The 21,214-nt window shown below is 43.5% G+C and overlaps 1 protein-coding gene across 1 annotated transcript in view; it reads left to right on the top strand.

Moving 5' to 3' along the window:
- Positions 1-7,382: 7,382 nt before the first annotated feature.
- Positions 7,383-21,214, top strand: part of KLHDC4 (kelch domain containing 4) — a 51,545-nt gene continuing 37,713 nt past the window's right edge. Inside the window, exons 1-4 of the mRNA XM_080645803.1 lie at positions 7,383-7,583; positions 10,860-10,951; positions 15,537-15,615; positions 16,228-16,326. Coding sequence (XP_080501929.1) covers positions 7,485-7,583; positions 10,860-10,951; positions 15,537-15,615; positions 16,228-16,326 — 369 coding nt within the window. The 5' untranslated portion in view covers positions 7,383-7,484. The remainder of the gene's footprint in view (positions 7,584-10,859; positions 10,952-15,536; positions 15,616-16,227; positions 16,327-21,214) is intronic.

The raw sequence follows: 21,214 nt of genomic DNA, 5'->3' as shown, positions 1-21,214 counted from the left end.
TAGTATTAAATACATTACTTACATGAAAAGATGTTCCACAGCCTTGATAGCATGTAGTGCTGTCAGTGTTCTGGGTCTGGGCTGTTCTCCTAGGTGTGTGGTGGTGCCTCCTTGTTTTAATTTGCATTTCTATGATGACACATTAGGTGGAGCAATCGACATCACTTATAACATCATTAGTTATCAGTCTCTTTGTAGAGAGAGGGTATTTGAGAGATGGAGCCATCGGAGACCTACTGAGGGGACATTAAGGACTGAAGTGGAGGCTCACATGGGAGGGTCCAGGCAGCAGAAAAGGAGCACAAGGGCCTCACACAACCGGACAGCAATGTTACAGGTGTCACGATTTGGCCATGGATCAGCTTCCACCCATTCCCTGGAATAACCTGCTTTGTGTGTTTGCTCTCAGCACTGGCAGTATTTTCAGGGCCCACTGCTGCAAATTTCCTCTGCCCACCCAGTCTTTCCTTCTCAGGTTAGGGCAAAAAATAAAAAGGGAGGGCGGGAGAAATGAAAGTAGAGAGGAGGGAGAGATAAAGGGAGGAAGGGAGGAAGGGAGGAAGGGGGGCGTGGCCTGAGGTCCTCAGGCCTGGGCCAGGGTGGGGAGCACGCTTTGAGGTCCCCCCCTCCCCCGCCCCGTCAAGCTCCGCAGGTTGGGGGGCGCAGCCTGAGGTTAAGGATGTTAAGGATCAGAATTAAGGGTTTGCAATGAGACTATCTAACTTGCAAAATCCATTAGTAGAGAAGTCAGGACTTGCCTCTTATCTAAATTGCATCAGAACTGCATCATTCTATCAACTAAATTTATTCATCAATCCTATGTTCCTCTGCTAGATCTTTCTAAATATTCATTTTGTCTCACCTGTGTGAGAGTCTCAGACATTTGGAATGAATTATCCATGCATAGTATACTATATTAACTAAAATAGTTGACCAACTGCCCTAGACAGTTTGGCTCAGTGGATGGAGTGTCGGCCTGCAGACTCAAGGTTCCCCAGTTTGATTCTGGTCAAGGGAACATGCCCAGGTTGTAGGCTCACCCCCAAGTAGGGGGCATGCAGGAGGCAGCCAGTCAGTGATTCTCGCTCATCATTGATGTTTCTATCTCTCTCTCCCTCTCCCTTCCTCTCTTAAATCAATAAAAATATATTCTAAAAAAATAAATAAAATATTTGACCAACTAAAATATTCTTCTGATCATGCTAGACCAGTGGTCGGCAAACTCATTAGTCAACAGAGCGGCAAACGGCGGTTCGCAAGCCGCAGTTTGCCGACCACTGTGCTAGACAAACGTTCCCTGCACTGCTTTGTGAGTCTTTGGGGACCTAATAAAGTTACCATTTACTCATAATTTATTAACATTTAACAAACAGGGCAACATTATGTTCTAGTAAGATAGGTCTGAGGGCTGTTGCCCTGGCCAGGTGGCTCAGTTGGTTGAAGTGTCATCCCGAATATCAAGAGGTTGTGGGTTCGATTCCCATTCAGGGCACATACCTAGTTTGCAGGTTTGATGCCCGGTCCATTCCCTAGAGCCGTGGTCAGCAAACTGTGGCTCGAGAGCCACATGCGGCTCTTTGGCCCCTTGAGTGTGGCTCTTCCACAAAATACCATGGCCTGGGCGAGTCTATTTTGAAGAAGTGGTGTTAGAAGAAGTTTAAGTTTAAAAAATTTGGCTCTCAAAAGAAATTTCAATCGTTGTACTGTTGATATTTGGCTCTGTTAACTAATGAGTTTGCCGACCACTGCCCTAGAGTACAGGAGGCAGCCAATTGCTGTTTCTCCCTCACGTCAATGTTTCTCCCTCTCTCTCTCTCTCTTTCTCTTTCTTTCTCTCCCTCCATCTCTAAAAATCAATTTAAAAACCACACACATATCCTTGGGTTATTTAGAAAAAAAAAATCAGTCCTGAGAGATTAGAATCTAGTGGAAGAGAGATATAGCACATGGAAAATTAAAATGCAATAAGCTTGTATTCTCATGACCACCGGAGGAAATGCTATTAATGGGAAAATATTGACTTAGAAATCATATAACATGAATATATTATTCCTGGCATGTCTTTGAAATACTGGGCAAACCAATTCTACAGTTTCTTTCTCTTTTTTAAAAATATATTTTTATTGATTTCAGAAAGGAAGGGAGAGGGAGAGAGAGATAGAAACATCAATGATGAGAGAGAATCACTGATTGGCTGCTTCCTGCACACCCCCGACTGGGGATCAAGCCTGCAATCTGGGCATGTGCCCTTAACTGGAATCAAACCCGGGACCCTTCAGTCCATAGGCCGACACTCTATCCACTGAGCCAAACCGGCTAGGGCCCAATTCAGTTTCTGAGTGCCTCTTGCAACATTCCAGGCTTCAGATTCTGATGTAGAAGTCTTTGTTGATTTCTCATGTTTTATATTAATTATGTCACTCTCTAATATGGCCAAGAATAGGAGGATGTGGTTAGCTCTGTACCAATAATGTAGGTTTCAGAACTATACTAGTAATTCCGTGAAATATTAACACCTGGTCTCCTCCAGGTGGGCTGAGATCAGAACCTCAGGGATGAACAGTGAGAGAAACACCCTTCTGGAGAATTCCGTTTTAGTGGGTGCGGTCTATGTTCACAGCAAGGCAGCTAGAACGTATGGGGCTACTTAGTGCCAGAACACTAAGCACACTAATAAGTTGTTGACTATGAGATGATTGGGCTGGTCCCTGGGTCTGGCAGAATTAAAGAGCCAGATGTTCAAATAGATATTATAAGGATTTAAAAAATTGACAACTTTAGAATCATCATCTTCAACAATTTAGTCAAGGAGTTTTTTTTTTTTAAAAAAACTTCAGATTAGGGGCAGATTTGCATTGTTTTGCATAGTGTGCATTCTCTAGTTTGGTGTCTCTGATCCTTGCAGGAAGGAGCCCTGATTTTGGACTGTGTTTGGGTGAGCTTAGGGAACACACTAACCAGGACAGATGTGAGCCTGCAGGCTCATGTGGGTGACCTGCAAGGTCTGTGGCTTCATTTCAACCTGCTCACTGATTCACTGTGGGCCCTATGATGTTAAAGGTGGTTCCTAGTTTGCAGTTAGCATATCCAGCATGGTTTCTTGTCTTTTGTTCAATTTTCTGTGCAATTGTCTAGGATTTGGTGTCCCCTTCTCCCCAGTTTTTGCATCTGATGGTTTACAAAATGTCTTTGATCTTCCTGTGATATCTCTGAGATCTGGAGATAAAGAAGAGAGGGAAAGATCAAGAATAAATGAGGCCCACCTTGGCCAGGCAGGTGAGTTGGTTAGAGCGTCATTCTGATAGGCCAAAGTTTTGGGCTTGATTCCTGGACAGGACACATACAGAGTCAGCCAATGAATGTATGAATGGGTGGAGCAGCAAGTCTCTCTCTCTCTCTCAAATTAAAAATTAAAAATTAAAAAAAAGAGAATGAAAGCGGCCCTGCCCATGTGAGCTAAGCAGATGAGTGAGGCTTTCACACAGACCTTTGCTTAATATCAGTCAGCAGGAAATTCCCTCAGATGCTGAGTTGTGTGGGTGACAGGAGACTATGGGTGACTTTGAGGTTTCCTTCATTATTATTGTCTGTATTTTCCAAATTTTAAAAACCAGTCTATATTAATCACACACTGAAAGACACCATTGTAAAAATGAAGCAATGCTACATTTCAAGTGATACGTTAGGTTATTTGGACCACTCCTCCCATTCAAAATAACTAAAAGAATGTTGAACAAATGTTGAAAGAGTCTTCTTAAAGACATCAGAGAGCTAACAAGGGGTAAAGAATAACCAAATGAGAACCTGAAAGACAGTAGAAACAAAAATTTGTAGAAACTGGGTTCTGAGATGGGTTTTGCTTCTGGGCATGAGCACATGTTGCCACATTTGACTTCAATTCTGACAGTCTTAAAGGGCGCATACAGGAGGCAACCAATCAATGTGTTTCTCTCACATCGATATTTCCCTCTGTCTTTCCCTCTCTCTTCCACTCTCCCTAAAAATCAATGGAAAAATATCCTCGGGTGAGGATTAACAACAACTAACTAACTAAATATATCTTAGTGAAATTGTAGGATAATAAAGATGAAGATAAGGTCGTAAAAACAGAAAAAATTACCTTTTAGAAAGATCTTTAGAACATCTTCAACTATTTGGAAACTAAATAACACACTTCTAAGTAACCCAGGGGTCTAAGAAGAAATCAAAAGAGGAAGTGCCCTGAACTGAATGAAAATCAAGATGTGACATATTAAAAATTGGGGGGTGCCGCTGAAGCAGTATTTAAAGGGAAAATGAGAGCACTAAACTCTTAGATACCTTAAATTAATGCATTAAATTAGAAATAAATAACAAAAATACCTCAAAATAGTTGGACATTAGGCAGCATTCTTTAATCCCACAGAGGAGAGAATTTTGCTTTTAGCCACACTGGAGCAATGAGACTGAACTTATCCTTTCCCTCAGACAGCTAGAAAACTGGACAAAATGTATGAAACAATGATTTTTATTTCATTCCCTTCCTTTGACTTCACTGTCTCCCTTCTTTTTCCTTTCCTTTTCACCCTTCCCACCCCCATCCTCCTATTCTTCCTTCCTTATTTCTTGCTTCATTTCACAAAGCTTTTGAGGAACATCATGTTTTTCTCATTAGAACAAAACCTTGAAGCTGGTGGCTGGTCTTCTGTTTTGTATCCCAGGTGACCTGGTACAGTGTCCACACATTGTAGTATCCAGTTGATGAAATGATTGTCAGCCAGTTCAAATCATGACCTCATTTTGCAGCACATAAAATCTCTTAAATTTGCATTTTGCTTTTTATTTTTCTAAGCTTTCTTATATTTTTACTTGAGTCTCCCAAGAAGTCTGTGTAGTAGGTAGACAGATTTAATATTCTTACTCTCCGTATGGGAAATGTGCAAAGAACTACCTCATCTATACCACACTTGAGAGAACTTTCCAATTACTCTGAATACTGGTGGTGATGGTAATTTAGAAGTTGGGTCTATTATTTTTTCTCTCTTCTGGATTTTAACTTGAGGACAGCAGAGGGCGTCTGACTACACAAAAGTACACTTGAAAGTTGATATATTACTAAATTTAAGATAATCCATTAAGGTTTCAAAAATATGAATTTCACTAAAATAGGTCCCTGTACTTAATCTTTTTACTATTTTAGCATTCTGATCTCATTTCATATGTTCTATTCTCTTTCTATCTCAGTAATGAGAATTTCAACCTCATCCGTAAATCACCATGACACATAATCCAAGAGCCTTCCAATTCAGCTTCAAGATTTTTTGGATAATAAAAGTATTAAGCACTGCATCTACCAGATCCTTCTAAATCTTTAATAGGGAATGTGGTCCCCTTTTGCAGCCCTTAAGAGAGGACTGCTTTAACATATTGCAGACAGATGTGCTGTGACTGAAGGGCCATCTTGCTTCAAGTGCATTGCCTCAAGGTTACTTAATATTCTTAGAAAAGCATAAAAGGATTAGGCATGTTCTTAAAGTCATACTGCACTTGAGGGAAAGTAATGATTTCCACATGGCAATAGTGAAGATATGGCCTTTTGTAGCCCATTGTCAAAAATGATTATGTCTGAGACTCAGGAGCCAGGTTTCTGTGAAATTCTGCAGCATCATCTTGATCAGCTTCAACTGTTTTTATTTTTCTATCGTCACAGGTGTTCTTTTATTCTCTAATAGGCAGTGCTGGAGATAGTGGCAGTCAGAATCCTATTCTACCTTTTCTTCTCATAATTTCCCCAAATTTCATTTTCTTATTAAATAACTAGGTTTCTGGACAAGGCTTGGAGTTGTTTGGAAAAGCATTCCTCCTTGACTGATCAGGGATTAGCAAATTGATTAGATCTATAGTACTTTTTTTTTTTTTTAAGAAAGTAGATCACTTCCTGGTTTATGCTTTCCCTTTGCCAAATGTTTACTTGTGATTTTCCTTAATTTGTCCAATTTCTTTGATTAGAAGCTGTCTTCTAAGTAATGATAAACATGATCATGCTGCTCTGTCCAAACCATAGCATTCCATGTCCTACAGGTGGTTATTACATTATTAGAGGCCCCGTGCACAAATTTGTGCACCAGAGGGGTCCCTCAGCCTGGCCTGTGGGGTCAGGCCAAAACCAGCTCTCTGACATCCCACAAGGGGTCCCGGATTGTGAGAGGGCACAGGCCAGGCCAAGGGACCCCACCGGTGCATGATCAGGAATGGGGAGGGGGAGGGATGCGGGAGGTTGGCCAGCTGGGGAGGGCTCCAAGGTATGTCTGGCCCATCTTGCTCAGGCCCCATCAGCCAGAGCACAGCAGCAAGCAAACCTATGGGTCAGAGCGTCTGCCCCCTGATGGTCAGTGCATGTCATAGCGACCAATCGACTGCCCCCTGGTGGTCAGTGCACGTCATAGCAAGCAGTTGAGTGGCCTTAGCATATCATTAACATATTACGTTTTGATTGGTTCGGCCGACAGGACAACCGGACACTTAGGATATCAGGCTTTTATTATATAGGATTTGAGTAAAATACTAAGGTTTCCTAGGGGGCAGTTCTAGTTCCTCAGGCTTGATAAACTAACTACCCTTGGAGGGGAGGTGTGATTAGTCCTGCTCTACCAATGATGAAACAAGTCCTCTAACACAGGACATTTGAGGAAAGTCATGTAGGAAGTGGAATGGCAGGGTTGTATTTTTCTTTCTTTATTTTTAAATATATTTTTATTGATTTCAGAGAGGGAGAGAGAGAGAGAGAAACATCAATAATGAGAGAGAATCATTGTTTGGCTGCCTCCTGCAAGCCCCCTACTGGGGATGGCAACCGTGGCATGTGACCTGACCTGATCAGGAATCGAACCTGGGACTCTTTAGTCTGCAGGCCAACGCTGTATCCATTAAGTCAAACCAGCTAGGCCAGTGTTGTATTTTTATTGATGAGCAAAATATCCTCAGCACCTAACAGTATTGGGGTGCTTTGTTTGGGAAAAAGGATTGTCTTCACTTAGGGTCTGTAAATCCTTGTAAGTGCATGCACAGCTTTCTGGGGTTGAAGCCACAACAATCATTTCATTTCCAAAAGGGCCTCAGGTAGAAGAAATGTGGCTTCCTTACAAGTCACCAATTGGGTCATTGTACACAGGGCTAAGCAATTTGCCCGGATGCAGTAAACTTCGAAGCCAGCCTTCAAGGCCAGTCTGGGTCGCACCGAAAACGACAACTACAGCGACCTGCAGGCTGTAAAGGACGCAGAGCAGAGGGCACCCGGCGCAGCCTGGTACTTCGGGACGGAGCCAGCCCCTGCAAGAGGCCCTCCTGCTCATTTCCATAGAGTGTGAAATAAAGCCAGGGAGCCCCAGCCCGAATTCCCGGAAGTGACGCACTTCCGCGCGCCGGCCCACGAAAACGTGCTTCCGGTGCGCCGCGCGCTGCTCGCCACCAGCCTCGGTGTCCTGGGGCCGCCTCGGACCGGCACGATGGGCAAGAAGGGCAAGAAAGAGAAGAAGGTCCGCGGGGCGGAGAAGACGGCCGCCAAAATGGAGAAGAAGGTGTCCAAGCGCTCACGGAAGGAGGAGGTGAGCGGGGCCGGCGGGACGGGCCCTCGTGCGCGCTGCCCCTCCGCGCTGGCTGCCTTGCGCTCGTCCGCTGGCTTCCTGTGTCGCTGGCGTTGCCGGGTTTCCCTCGGCTGGGAGCTGGAGGGGCGGGTTGTTAGTGTGGGAGGATCTGGCGGTGCGCCTCTGCAAGGGGCGTGATGGGGGCGGCGCAGGGGGGCAAAGGCTTAACTTCTGAGCCTCACGCCTCGTCTTTAAAAAGTAATTCTCACAGCAACACTGAGCAATGAGCGTCCGCGGAGTAAGTGAAACTCGGGCATTCCGTAACGGTTGACGGTAACCACCACTCTCTTCTTTCTCAGTCCCTCTTCCCCTCTCACTTTCTCTGCTTTCCCTTCTCTCTCACTTTCACTTCTCTCAGCAGGGGTTTACAAATGGAACAGGGCTGAATTTAGTGTAGAGCGTTCTGCTTTCTGTTGACTGTGGTTCTCCGGCTCCCTAACCTGGGGCAGTTTATAATGGTTCATGAGCGTTTGCTGTGTGCCAGGCACTGTGCTCTCTGGATTTTAATCCTCACAACCAAATGAATTAGGTAGCTTTGGCACCCCCATCTGACAGGAAATCAGAATACCCCGCTCTGGGTCACACAGCTGTGAAGTGGCAGGAGGGAGCCTGAAATGGGTCTCTAGAACGCAGAGCCTGTGCTCTTAATGAGTACAGTAACCAAGCCTGCTCTCAACCAGACACACCGGTGGAGATGCCTATCCTCATTGCATAATGGTGGGCATTAGTGCCGGTTTGCACCAAAACTCATAAAGCAGCTCTCCCTCCACACCTGCTCCTCATTCCAGCCACTCCTTCCTCCCACCTTATCCGCTTTAAGGAAGATAATTTCTGAGGTGAATGACACTAGATCTGGAGCTCTGAACTAATTGTGACTCCAATAATCCCTTCTCCTTTCAGGTCTTTCTGTAAAATTCCAGTCATTCAGTAATTTGCCTTGAGTACCTAATGCAGCATGTTTGGCATTAGGGACATGTTGGTCAACAGGACAGCCGTTAGGTAAACTACCCACATAGAAGTAGCAGGATAATGGATGCTTCCATTGACTGCTGAGAGGGTGAAAATTGGCAGAGCCACTATGGACCTACTTTGTCAATATCTAGACAAGGGGAAGCTACAGTCTAGTAATTACACACCTAAAGGTTTCCCTTGGAAAAACTTCCCCCAACTACACAAACACAGGAATGGCCATAATAGTATCTTCTATAACAATCTATAATAATAAAAGTGTAATATGCTAATTAGACCGGACAGCCGAACGACCTTCCAGACATTTCAAACATCCTTCCGGATGAAGCAGCAGTGGTGGGGGCTGAGGCAGAGTCAGGGGCAATCAGGCAGGCAGGTGAGCTGTTAGGGGCATCAGGCAGGCAGGCAGGCAGGCAGAGGTGGCTAGGGCTGATCAGGCAGGTGAGCAGTTAGGGGAGATCAGGCAGGCAGGCGAGTGGTTAGGAGCCAGTGGTCCTGGATTGTGAAAGGGATATCCGACTGCCCGTTTAGGCCCAATCATGCAGATCCCTGACATGTTCAGAGCCAAGTTGAAATGTCCTCAGCAAAGATCCCTGTGGGATCAGGCCTAAACTGCCAGTTGGACAATCCTCCAAGGGGTCCTGGATTGTGAGAGGGTGCAGGCCAGGCTGAGGGACACTCCTGCCCCCCCACGCACGAATTTCATGCACCGGGCCTCTAGTTTATATAAACAAAAAAATGGAATTGACCCAGATGTTCATTCAACAGGCTGGGTAGAGAAGATGTGATGGTGTGCTATGTCTGCCACAATGAAAGTGAGTGGATTCAGTGTATCAAACTATTTAGCAAAAGAGCAAGTTGCAAGAGAATATACAGTATGATGACACTTAGGTAGGGTTGAAAAATGAAAACAACATAGCAAGTCCTCACTTAACATTGTCCATAGATTCTGTGTGTATGCGAAAGACATACAGGCATACCTTGTTTTATTGTATGTTAATTGCGCTTCACAGATGTTGCGTTTTTACAATTTAAAGGTAAGACCCTCCACCTGCAAAAAGATTACGACTTTCTTTGTTGCGATACTTGCTTTATTGTGTGGCCTGAAACTGAACCCACAATATCTCTAAAGTATGGCTGTATACAGAAAACAGCTTTACTCTGTGCTAATTGGTATAAACAAGAATTAAATTCCTATGGCATCTCATCAATGTTATCATGAAATGATGTTATTCAAGGACCTGCTGTATATATATCTTAGAGATACATAACGTATAATAAAAGTGTAAAGAAATGCTGGAGAGTAATAAGTACCCAGTTCCATATAGTGGTTATTTTGGGGAGGTGAAGGTGGTACACTGGGGGTAGTGCTGGTGCCTGTTTAGGCCAAGGGAATGATTAAAGGGACTGAGAGGAAGCCAGTGAAGCTTGGAGTGAGGAGATGGTGTGAGAAATGAGGCTGGAGAAGAAGGAAGAATGGTCTGCAAGTATCTGTAGGTGCAGGAAGGACATCTAACCTGCCTTCAGTGTGAAATGTGGAACCATGGAAATGTGGGTGCATGTATTTGGGGGGTGGATAGAAAGGAAGGCAGGGACATATCCCAGGTCTCAGCATGAGCAAAGTCGGGGAGTGAGCTTCCAAGAAGAGAATAAGAATAGAAGGGGACTTTCCTCATGATACAAAGGTCATGCATCACCTTTCAGGGTCTGGGGGGGAGGTTTATACAGGGAACTAGGCACTGCACTGGGGGTAGGAAGATGAGGTTCCAGTGCCACCCAACTGGACAGGTAAATCTTAAATCCTGTCTGCAGATGTAAAATAGAGGCCCTCTTACACAGAGTGGCTGCAGCCCATAGTTGCCAAGCCCGCAGATGTAGGCTCTGGTTTAAGCTGACTGACAAGTCTTGCTTGCTTGGAGCTCTTACTGTTTTGGTGGGAGGGAAATGGAAACAGAAAATTAAAAAAAATGAGCAAGAATTCTTATATCAGACACTGCTGTGCAGACAGCAAAGCAGGCTGGTAGGGTGCTCAGGTTTGGGTTTCTGAGAGGTGGTTGAAGATGCCGGTGTGAACTCGTTGGGCTTGTCTAAGTGGCAGGCCCTTTGTGGGGAGTGTGAGGGTTTGGAATTAGGTGATATGTGCAAGCATCCACATTTCCAGGAAAACTACCTGTAAGTCTATGAACAGTGGGAAAGCTGACCCAGGCCTCTAACCCCATAGTAGGGTTTAAGAAAACATCTTAAATGTGATTGCTTGTCTGCCTTTAGGAAGACCTTGAAGCTCTCATAGCCCATTTCCAGACACTAGATGCCAAAAAGACTCAGATTGTGGAGACGCCCTGCCCTCCACCTTCACCAAGGTAAGTGAGCAAGACTCTTCATTATAGCTTCTGATAGTTTTCTTGTATAAATTGGAAAACGCTTTATATAGCAACATGTTATCATAAACAACTAGCTACTTGAGACATTTTCGTCATTAAAACCTGTTCTGATTAGCTCTCACAAAACATTTTTTCACTTCTTCTGAAGAATGGCATGAGGCTCTTCAGCTCTCGTCATGCAGAAACATGGGACAATTGAGGTCTCAGCCTGCTTACCTGGGAAATTGTGCCGGGTTTGAAAGCTCTCCACCTGGTAACAATTTGTGGACTGAAGTGTTGTCCTAATGAGCTTTTCTTTGGTTCTTTAGATATCCTAAAATTTCCTATCATGGGTGGAAAATTTAAAATCACAAAAGCTTTTAGCTGTGTTCATTTATATTGCTTTTAAATTCTAGTGAAAAATTTGATTATTAAATATAAATTGTGTATAAGCCATTTTAAATGATTTTGTAAATTATGTGAAAATTTCAACGTTTTTTGTAGGATTTCAAACACTTGTGGGAGGAGCGGAAATGAGCAGGCTTTGGTTTTCATCTGACTTCTTACTCCTCTGCGTCAGTTCTTGTCTTCTGAATTCCAGTTGCTTTATAATTTGGTTTTGGGCTGTGTGATTTTTATATGTGCCAACAGTGCAGAGGCATGACACAGAATGCACTGAGTTAAGAGAGGCCAAGTGACCCTGATAATGAGATAGATACCTGTCCTTCAGAGAAGGGGAAGCATGTTAACTTCACAAGCATCTGGGACTGTTTGGCTGAGAAATGATTTGCTTCATTGCCCTGAGATTAGTCTCCCTAGAGCTGTTGTCAGCCTGAACGGAGGCCTGGGGTCCAGCACTTCAGGAAGGGAGGTGGTTATAGTGCTGCCTTCACTTCAGTGAGGTGCAGGTGAAGGCTCTGCCACCTAATTTCGATGACCTGGGACCCAGATTTAATTATCACCTGTTAGAGGGCTAGGGTTGGTGCCTTGATTAGCCCCTGAGCTAAACTACCCGACACAGCAGCTCCTAGAGTTGGAAGTCCTTCCTGTTCTTCATTTAATAAGTTTCATTAGGAATCTTGTTTTATTTCCCCCTTTGTTCAGCATGGTATCGTTGGGGCCAAACAAGTTCCACTTGGTGTACTTTTTCATTTGAATTGTTGAAGTAAATAAATCCTTGAGATCTTTAAGGCGTCATATGTACAGCATCCATGAGGGAAGCCACTTGTGATTATTTTTGGGTGACATTTTAGAACTTTTCTAAAGTAATGTTGCCCCAAAAGCCAGGTTTAATGTCAGGATATAATTTGAAAGGTTGGTGATTCCCTGGGTCAGCTGGGAATGCTCCCTTAGAGTTGATGGAGCTGAGGTAGGAGATGAAGACCTTTTGGTTGGTAATCTTAGTCACTTCTCACCTCCTACCTCTCCATCATATTTTATGGTAACAAAACCATGAAAATGACCAAGTTTTGTAAGTGTGTATATCTCCCAAGTATTGGCTGAGATATAATTTAATGGGAAATTAAGGATATGGTGCACAGCTGCCTCAGTGCTTCAGAGTGCTCCAGTGCAACGGTTGCCAACCGGTGGTCTGCAGACCACGTCCGTGAGGTCAGAAAGGTTGGTGACTGCTGCTCTAGTGTGTCTGTGACTCGGAGAAGGTGGGCGTAGACAGGCATGGACAGCAGTGACACTTCAGTACTCTGTGCCTAAATTGAATTGTCTCCCAAGTGTGTTTGTTACTTTTCCACAGAAAATTAATGTGGTAAGTGAAAAAAAAGATTTGTGGTCAAAGAACTTTGGGCAACTGGTTTTCTTTTTTTGAAAAAATTTTTTATTGTGATAAAATATATATAACATAGAATTTGCCATTTTAGCCATTTCTAATGGAACAATTCTGTGGAATTACTTACATTCACAATGCTATGCAACCATCACCACCATATATTTCCAAAAATGTTCATCGTTCCAATAGCTCTACACTGATTAAGCAGTTGCTCTCCTAGTTCCTGGTGACCTCTATCCTACTTTTTTTTCCCTCTGATTTGCCTGTTATAAATATTTCATATAAGTGGAATGAAACAATATCTGTCCTTTTGTGACTGTGTTTTTTCACTTAGCATAAAGTCCTCAAGGTTTGTCCATGTTGTATCATGAATCTGAACATTATTCCTTTTAAGATTGAACAGTATCCATGTATGGATGGGCCGCATTTTATTCATTCATCCATTGATGGATGCTTTCCACTTTGGGGCTATCCTATATAATAAAAGAGTAATATGCAAATTAACCATCACTCCGCTACACCCACAAGCCACGTTCACCAGCCAATCAGGAGTGAATATGCAAATAAACCCAACCAAGATGGCTACGGCCACAGAGAGCAGGAGGGAGGCTTGGGTTTCCCCGGCAAAGGAGGAAGCCAAGCTTTCCGCCTGCCCTTGCCGGCCTAGGCCTCCACTCAAGGCTACAAAGTTTCAATGATAGAAGATACATAAACCCAAACAGAAATGGCGGCAGCCACGGAGCTGGAAAGAGCAGGAGGCTAGGGTTTCCCGCAGCGATGGAGGAAGCCAAGCTTTCTGCACACCCTGGCCGTCCCAGGCCTCGTTTAAGGCTACAAAGTTTCAATTATAGAAGATACATAAATCCCAATAGAAATGGCTGCCGCCACGGAGCAAGCAGAAGGCTTGGCTCTGCTCCAGGCTACAAAGTTTCAATTGTAGAAGATAAATAAACTCCAGATACCAGGGCCTCCGCTTGGGTCACCGGGGGGCGTGGCCGGCCTGCAAACCACCACACACCCCTCGCCCAGGCCGCCCCACCCCCCAAGGGAACCCCCACTCTGATCCGGGACACTCTTCAGGGCAAACCAGCTGGCCCCCACCCATGCACCAGGCCTCTATCCTATCTAATAAAAGAGTAATATGCAGATTGACCATCACTCCAACACACAAGATGGCTGCCCCCATGTGGTCAAAGATCCTGCCCCCATGTGGACACAAGATGGCCACCACAAGATGGCCAGCAGGGGAGGGCAGTTGGGAGGGACCAGGCCTGCAAGGGAGGGCAGTTGTGGGCGATCAGGCCAGCAGGGGAGGGCAGTTGGGAGGGACCAGGTCTGCAAGGGAGGGTAGTTGGGGGGGATCAAGCCTGTAGGGGAGGGCAGTTAGGGGTGACCAGGCCTGCAGGGGAGGGCAGTTAGGGGAAAAGAGGCTGGCAGGGGATCAGTTAGGCATCAATCAGGCTGGCAGGGGAGTGGTTAGGGGGTGATCAGGCTGGCAGGCAGAAGCAGTTAGGGGCAATCAGGAAGGCAGGCAGGCTAGCAGTTAGGAGCCAGCAGTTCTGGATTGTGAGAGGGATGTCCGACTGCCCATTTAGGCCCGATCCCGGGGATCAGGCCTAAACGGGCAGTCGGACATCCCTCAAGGGGTCCCAGATTGGAAAGGGAGGGTGCAGGCTGGGCTGAGGGACACACACCTCCATGCACAAATTTCGTGCACTGGGCCTCTAGTTGTGTATAATGCTGTAATGAACGTTACTGTTTTCAATTTTCTTGACTACATACCTGGGAGTAGAAAAGTCTGTTTAACTTTTGAGAGACTGTGTGCCACAGCAGCTGCACTGTTTTAACGCTGGTTTCGTTACTGCAGAATTTCTTAGCCTGTAAGATTTTTTCTGTATACGATAAATCCCCAAGAGAAAAATGGAGTTTTCGGATTTCCCAACTTAAATGACCTTGAAACTTTGTTTTTTTTTTTTTCCTGAGAAGCATCTTTTGTCATTAGTGTGATAGGATTCATCTTGGGTGTACCACTCAAGGGAATTTTGAAGGAAAGGCATTTTCCAGTCACTGACCTTCTCATTCACCATAACTTCAATTACTTTTCACTGAAATGGTCAGAATGTGTGTATGATTTCCTTATAGCTATTCCTTTGTCCTCATGTGTAAAATAAGTAGAAAATTATTTACCATTTTAGATGGAAGGTGTCTGGGATATATATTGAAATGCTTAAATACTGGACTTTTAAGAGCAGTTTTGATTGTGAATTAAGAGGATAGACCAGCCGTGGGCAAACTACGGCCCGTGGGCCGGATCCGGCTGTCCTATCCGGTTCTCTTGCTCTCCCCTCCACTCCTTTACTTTGATTTATATTAGTTCACACAAACACTCCATCCATGCTTTTGTTCCAGCCCTCTGGTCCAGTTTAAGAACCCATTGTGGCCCTCGAGTCAAAAAGTTTGCCCACCCCTGGGATAGACCCTTAAAATAGGACAGTTCTGGGAAATTTGGCACATAAGTGGGGATACCTAGATTTGTCACTACCTGATGATGTTAGCCAGATGCTGTGGGAGTAGTGCAGGTCCAGCTCTCCTGGGACAGGGAGCCTGGGTATTAGTATCATGGATAAGACTACTTTTAAGGGTGGTACCTTGGTTCTGTTCTCAACTGTAGGCTCCTCTTTCACAAAAGTTAGAAAAGACTTATCCCTGATGAAGCATTCTGATGGAAAAGAGAACAGTCTCCGATTGGGCGTCAAATGATGTGGCTTTGTGTTGATCTGCTGGTTTTGTCTCTTGCAGGTTAAATGCCTCTCTCTCTGCTCATCCTGAGAAAGATGAATTAATCCTTTTCGGAGGTGAATATTTCAATGGCCAAAAAGTAAAGTATATATTTTTTTCTCTCCTTTGCAAATTTCCATGGGTCTCATTTGGAGTAAAATTTATTTTAAACAGTGATATCAAATACTCATGGTCCTTTAACTCCCCTCCCACGTGTCCTGCCTCCTGAGCTGTCAGGACTGGCATGTGATGTCCTTGAGAAGCTATTAGCATCTTTTAGTGACCTTTAGGGTCACTCTTGTTACTGCCTTGAGGTTGACCAGCATTCTACTCAATCAGATTGATTGTCCATGTTGTTCTTCCTCATGATGGGTTTCCAAAGTTGTTTTGAATTGGAAAAGTACTGATCAGTTTTAGATCTAATTTTTATTTTTAAACAGCCCAGAAAGACTGGTGTTTCAGAGTTGTATGTGAAACAGTTACAAAAGCATGAAGTTTACCTTCCCTGCATGGTGGACAGATGGTCTTTTACTTTGTGTCATCATCCCAAAGGATCCAGGGGACCCACTGCACCAGCTCTGTATTGATAAGATTTATATTGCTTAGGAAACACATTTTCCAGGGCAGGCTAGTGATAGATCCTTCTTTCCACTTACTGTCACTTGCATGGAAGCATCATTCATGTCAGTAAAGTTACTCTTCCTTCCTGCAGACGTTTTTATATAATGAGCTCTATATCTACAACATCAGGAAGGACACCTGGACCAAGGTCGAAATCCCCAGTCCACCTCCGAGGCGCTGTGCTCACCAGGTATGTGTCAGTATGAACCCTTGCCTTCCCTCTGTTCCCATTGGGGCTTTACTCTGAGGATTCTGTTAGGGACTTTTAGAATTGGTAAATGACAGGCAGCCTTGTACAGAGACTGGGTCTTGCACATGGTCCTCACTTTGCTGTTTTCTAACTTGGGCTTGTTTCTGAACTTCTTCACACATCACTGTCTTCATCTGTAAGACAGGGAGATGAATACCTGCTCCTCCAGGTGCTGCTAAGATCATATGAAATAATTTAGGTAAAAATACCGAGTGTGGTGCCTGGCATATGGTCGGCAAATTGCTCCTTTTCCGTTTGAGTGAAAGAGGCTCCTATAGGCTCAAGTTCTGATGACTAGAGAGATGAAAACGAGAAAACAGTTCAAAAAGAGGTGTAAATGCTGCGTGGAAAATAATTATTATAGAATGAATGAGTCATAAACAGGGATAATGAAGGAGAAGTGCTAAATCAGATGTTGTTGGCTGGTTTCTGCTAACCCCAGGAGAGCTTTGTCAGAGCTGTTTACCTATCAGGGAAGGGGTCCTGGTTTCAGTTTCTATAAAGTTACATGAGGACAGTTATTTGGTCTTGTTCATTATTATAACCCAGTACTTGAAACAGTGTCGGGGCACAAAAAAAAACCCCAAAACCAAACAAACACCCAACAATTTAAATGAGTGATACCTCTCCAGTGTGGAGAAAGATGATTATAGGAGCCCACCATGTGTATGTGGTTCTCCTTTTCCTGATTCTGTGCTCAGAAATAGCCTACTGATCTGAAATTGGGTGGGAGGAGGACCTGTCTGCCGGAATTGCATGAGCTTCTTGTGCACATGAAAGCTTGCAAGTATTTGGACTGGTTTATCTTCGGGAAAAGAGGAAGGCACTTGCTTTCAGGTTTAAAAATTAGATTAAGTAAGCTTGGATTTTAATAAATAAATGGATTTTTATAAATTCCAAGTTTATTTACCAGAGCCCTCTCCAGTTCTGAAGAGTAAATGATCTTCCCCAGAAAAGCTAAGGACTAAGTCCTGTCCTGTCCCAGTGGTGAGCACTCTTGAGTCCCCAATCTTCCCAGATGCCTCATCAGATTCCTGGGCCCCAAGAAGGCTGATGTCTCAATGGAGCAGTCAAGCTTCATGCCCATGTCACATAATGCAGGCTAGGGGTTTATTTTCTTTTCTATTTTAATCAACAGTTATTAACTGTGTCCTTGAAGAATTAGAGTCATAAAATTCTTTGAGATTTTAAAATTCAGGTATTTTGGCAGGGTGCTTAGCAGGCTCTGATCCATATGCATGCCTGATGAGGACTTTATTAGTCTAGGGCAGGGGTCCTCAAACTTTTTAAACAGGGGGCCAGTTCACTGTCCCTCAGACCTTTGGAGGGCCAGACTATAGTTTAAAAAAACAACTATGAACAAATTCCTATGCGCACTGTGGGCCCGGGATGAGTCAGCTGCTAAGCAGGACAGGCAGCGGCACCCGGCGGGCCGCATGTGGCCCGCGGGCCGTAGTTTGAGGACCCCTGGTCTAGGGCTTAATAATATCCTTGGAATTAAGGTTGGCTTGCTGTTTATGCTGTGAATATCACAATGAATTGTAGTGATGGGAAACAGAAAATTGGTTACAATTTTTTTCTTTTTTTTTTTGCCTAAAGGTCATTACAGTTCAAATTCTACGTTAAATTTGATACATAAGTTTCCTCATTATAGACTAGTTTAATGAATATGATGTTAGAATCCGTGGACTTGATCTTCTCTTAGATCTATTAGAGAACAAAAAGAGTAGAACGAGAAAGCTTATACATATATCCTTTATTTTTTTTTCTCCTAGGTCCTGTATTTTGGGATGGGATGAAGTTTGTTTTAGTTCGTAATTTGAGAGTTTAGATGGTCTTTTGTAAAATGAATACAGCCCAGTGAGGAAAAAATAAAGGGTCATAACATCTGCCGAATGTGTGATTAAGTGTCGTGAGAGAGAAGAAGGGAGTGTTCAAACTCTCGTGTCTGGCCTGTTCGGGACATGGAGTGAAACTGTTGAGAATCGAGGGCTGCGTGAGAAGGTGGCGGCAAACATCATGAGTTCCTGTCTTATGATTCATCTGATGTTTGTTTTTCCCAAAGTAATGACTAAAACTCAAAACAAAATGCATTATCTCACAAAATAGAAAAAATGTTTCATATCTTATATAATAAAAGCCTAATATGCTAAGTGTCCTGTCGTCCAGTCGGCCGTTCAACCAATCAAAGCATAGTATGCTAAGGCTGCTCAACTGTTTGCTATGACGTGCACTGACTACCAGGGGGCAGATGCTCTGACTGGTAGGTTACCTTGCTGCTGGTCCGGCTGATCGGGACTGTGCGAGATAGGCTGGACATGCCCTGGAACCCTACCACAGTCCCTCCCTGACTGGCCAACCTCTTGCGTCCCTCCCCAGCCCTGATCATGCACCGGTGGGGTCTCTCGGTCTGGCCTGCACCCTCTCGCAATCCGGAACCCCTCGGGGGGATGTTGGAGAGCTGGTTTTGGCCTGATCCCGCAGGCCAGGCCAAGGAACCCCACCAGTGCACAAATACGTGCACCGGGCCTCTAGTGGGTTAATTAAAAATGTCACCTGTGTTCTTACTAGCCTTCGTGCATTAATAAGCAGTAAGTAGTTTATGGGAAAAAGTTATTATATACAAAATGTTTATTCATGAAATAAGTGGAATTCCACCAACAGTGTTCAGTTGAACTGCTGCAAGTGTTAACTTCCAACTAAATAATAGCTTCATTACATCCCATCCGAGCAGGCATTGCAAGACTCCTAGATTTTTTCACTCAGGAAATATTGAGTATCTTTTACATGTAAGGCACCATTCTAGGGCTGGGACATAGGTACAAAAAAAGACAAATTTGCCATTTCCTATGATGACCCATATTATGTGTTTTCTTTGGTCCTGATAGTGTCGCATGTTTTTAGAACTCTGCTTTCACAAAGCTGAAGCATGTGGCTGATATCAGAATCCATTCAAGTCTCTGTGTTATTTTGGACTCCATTGGGCTTTTTTATTTTTTTTGCCTTTGGAGGAGAGTTGTTATCTTAAAGTTTTTCAGACATGATTTTATTCCAATTGAGACAACAAGCCCAAATGCTTGGGAAGCAAATAGCCTCATAGGACAAATAGGACAGAAGATGCTAGAGAGGATGGCTTTGCCTTGTCCTGGAGCATTTGCTGTCCCACGCCGTTCACTTGGTCACTGGGTGGTGCTTTGCCTGTGTTAGATCCAGAGTGAGAATGTTGGTTGTGTCAGTTTAAACAGTTATTTCAAAACCACTATGTGTATTTGTGCATGAATATGTATACTTAGAGGTGTTTTATTTTTATAGCTTTCTTTCCAAAATACATAAATTAATCCCCATAAGAGAGTCTGGGGCTAGAAATTCTTTCTGTAAATTTGACAGTGCAAAGGGGAATGAGCAGTGAGTAGGGGAAAGGCCTGCTTCTGTCTCAGTCCAGTCAGTGACTTCGTTTCTTTCGGAGAGCTGATGTAGGCCAGCTCACACCTCAGTTATCACTTCTATACGCAGAAGCATCCTTATCTTTCAAGGACATTATAAGAAGTAATTTTGTTGAAATGCTTTGACTTTTTTCAAAGTGAACACTTTAAGATATTCTTTATGCTGCTTTTCCCATATATTTTATTTCCATATATATTAGAAGCCCCACAGTGATGCGGTGTTATTATTTTTGCTTTAGACAGTTATTATATAAATAAATTCTATTTTATTATTTTTTTTTATTTTTTTTTAAAATATATTTTATTGATATTTTACAGAGAGGAAGGGAGAGGGATAGAGAGCTAGAAACATCGATGAGAGAGAAACATCGATCAGCTGCCTCCTGCACACCTCCCACCAGGGATGTGCCCGCAACCAATGTACATGCCCTTGACCGGAATCGAACCCGGGACCCTTGAGTCCGCAGGCCGACGCTCTATCCACTGAACCAAACCGGTTTCGGCATATATAAATAAATTTTAAAGAAAGAAAACTATCTTATATTGATTTACAAATTTACAATTTTCGGCACACTTGATTCCTTATTTAGATCTTTGTTTTTGTGTAGGAATGATTTTTGTTCAGCCTAAAACTTCATTTATCATATCTTGGAAGTGCAGATCTACTGGCAACAAATTTTTTTCAGCTTTTTTCCTAAGATAAAATGTCTTCAGTTTATATTTCATATATTTTTGCTAGATGCAGGATCCTAGGTTGACAGCTGTTTTCTTTTAGCACTTGAAAGATGTTCTGTTTTCTGGCTTATAGTGTTCCAAGGAGAGGCCAATCATCATTCTTATCTTATTTTTTTCTGTATTCAGTCTGTCATTTTTTCCTTCTATGGCAATTTAAGAGATTTTATCTTTATCTTTGGTTTTACAGCAATTTGATTTTTAAAAAAATACATTTTTATTGATTTCAGAGAAGGAGAGAGAGATAGAAACATCAATGATGAGAGAGAAGCATTGATCTCCTACCTCCTGCACACCCCCTGTTGGGGATCGAGCCTGCAACCCAGGCATGTGCCCTGACCGGGAATTGAACCATGACTTCCTGGTTCATAGGTTGACGCTCAACCACTGAGCCACACTGGTTGGGCAACAGCAATTTGATTTTGATGTATCTTTGTGATTTTCTTGAAGTCCAATTATATGTGTGTTAGACTATTTAATATTATCCAACAGGGCAATGAGTCTGTCTTGTTTCATTTTGATAATTTTTATTGTCCTTCAAGGTAAGTGGATATGCTGAGAACTTGTGAGTTATTTATTTTATGTGTGGTATTTCAGCTCTACAAGTTATTTGGTTCATATTGTTTTCATGTCTGTTTATTATGTTCATGTTT

The sequence above is a fragment of the Plecotus auritus genome (assembly GCF_963455305.1).
Source record: "Plecotus auritus genome assembly, chromosome: 10".
NCBI classification, from domain to species: domain Eukaryota; kingdom Metazoa; phylum Chordata; class Mammalia; order Chiroptera; family Vespertilionidae; genus Plecotus; species Plecotus auritus.
This window is presented reverse-complemented; position numbering and strand designations above follow the sequence as displayed.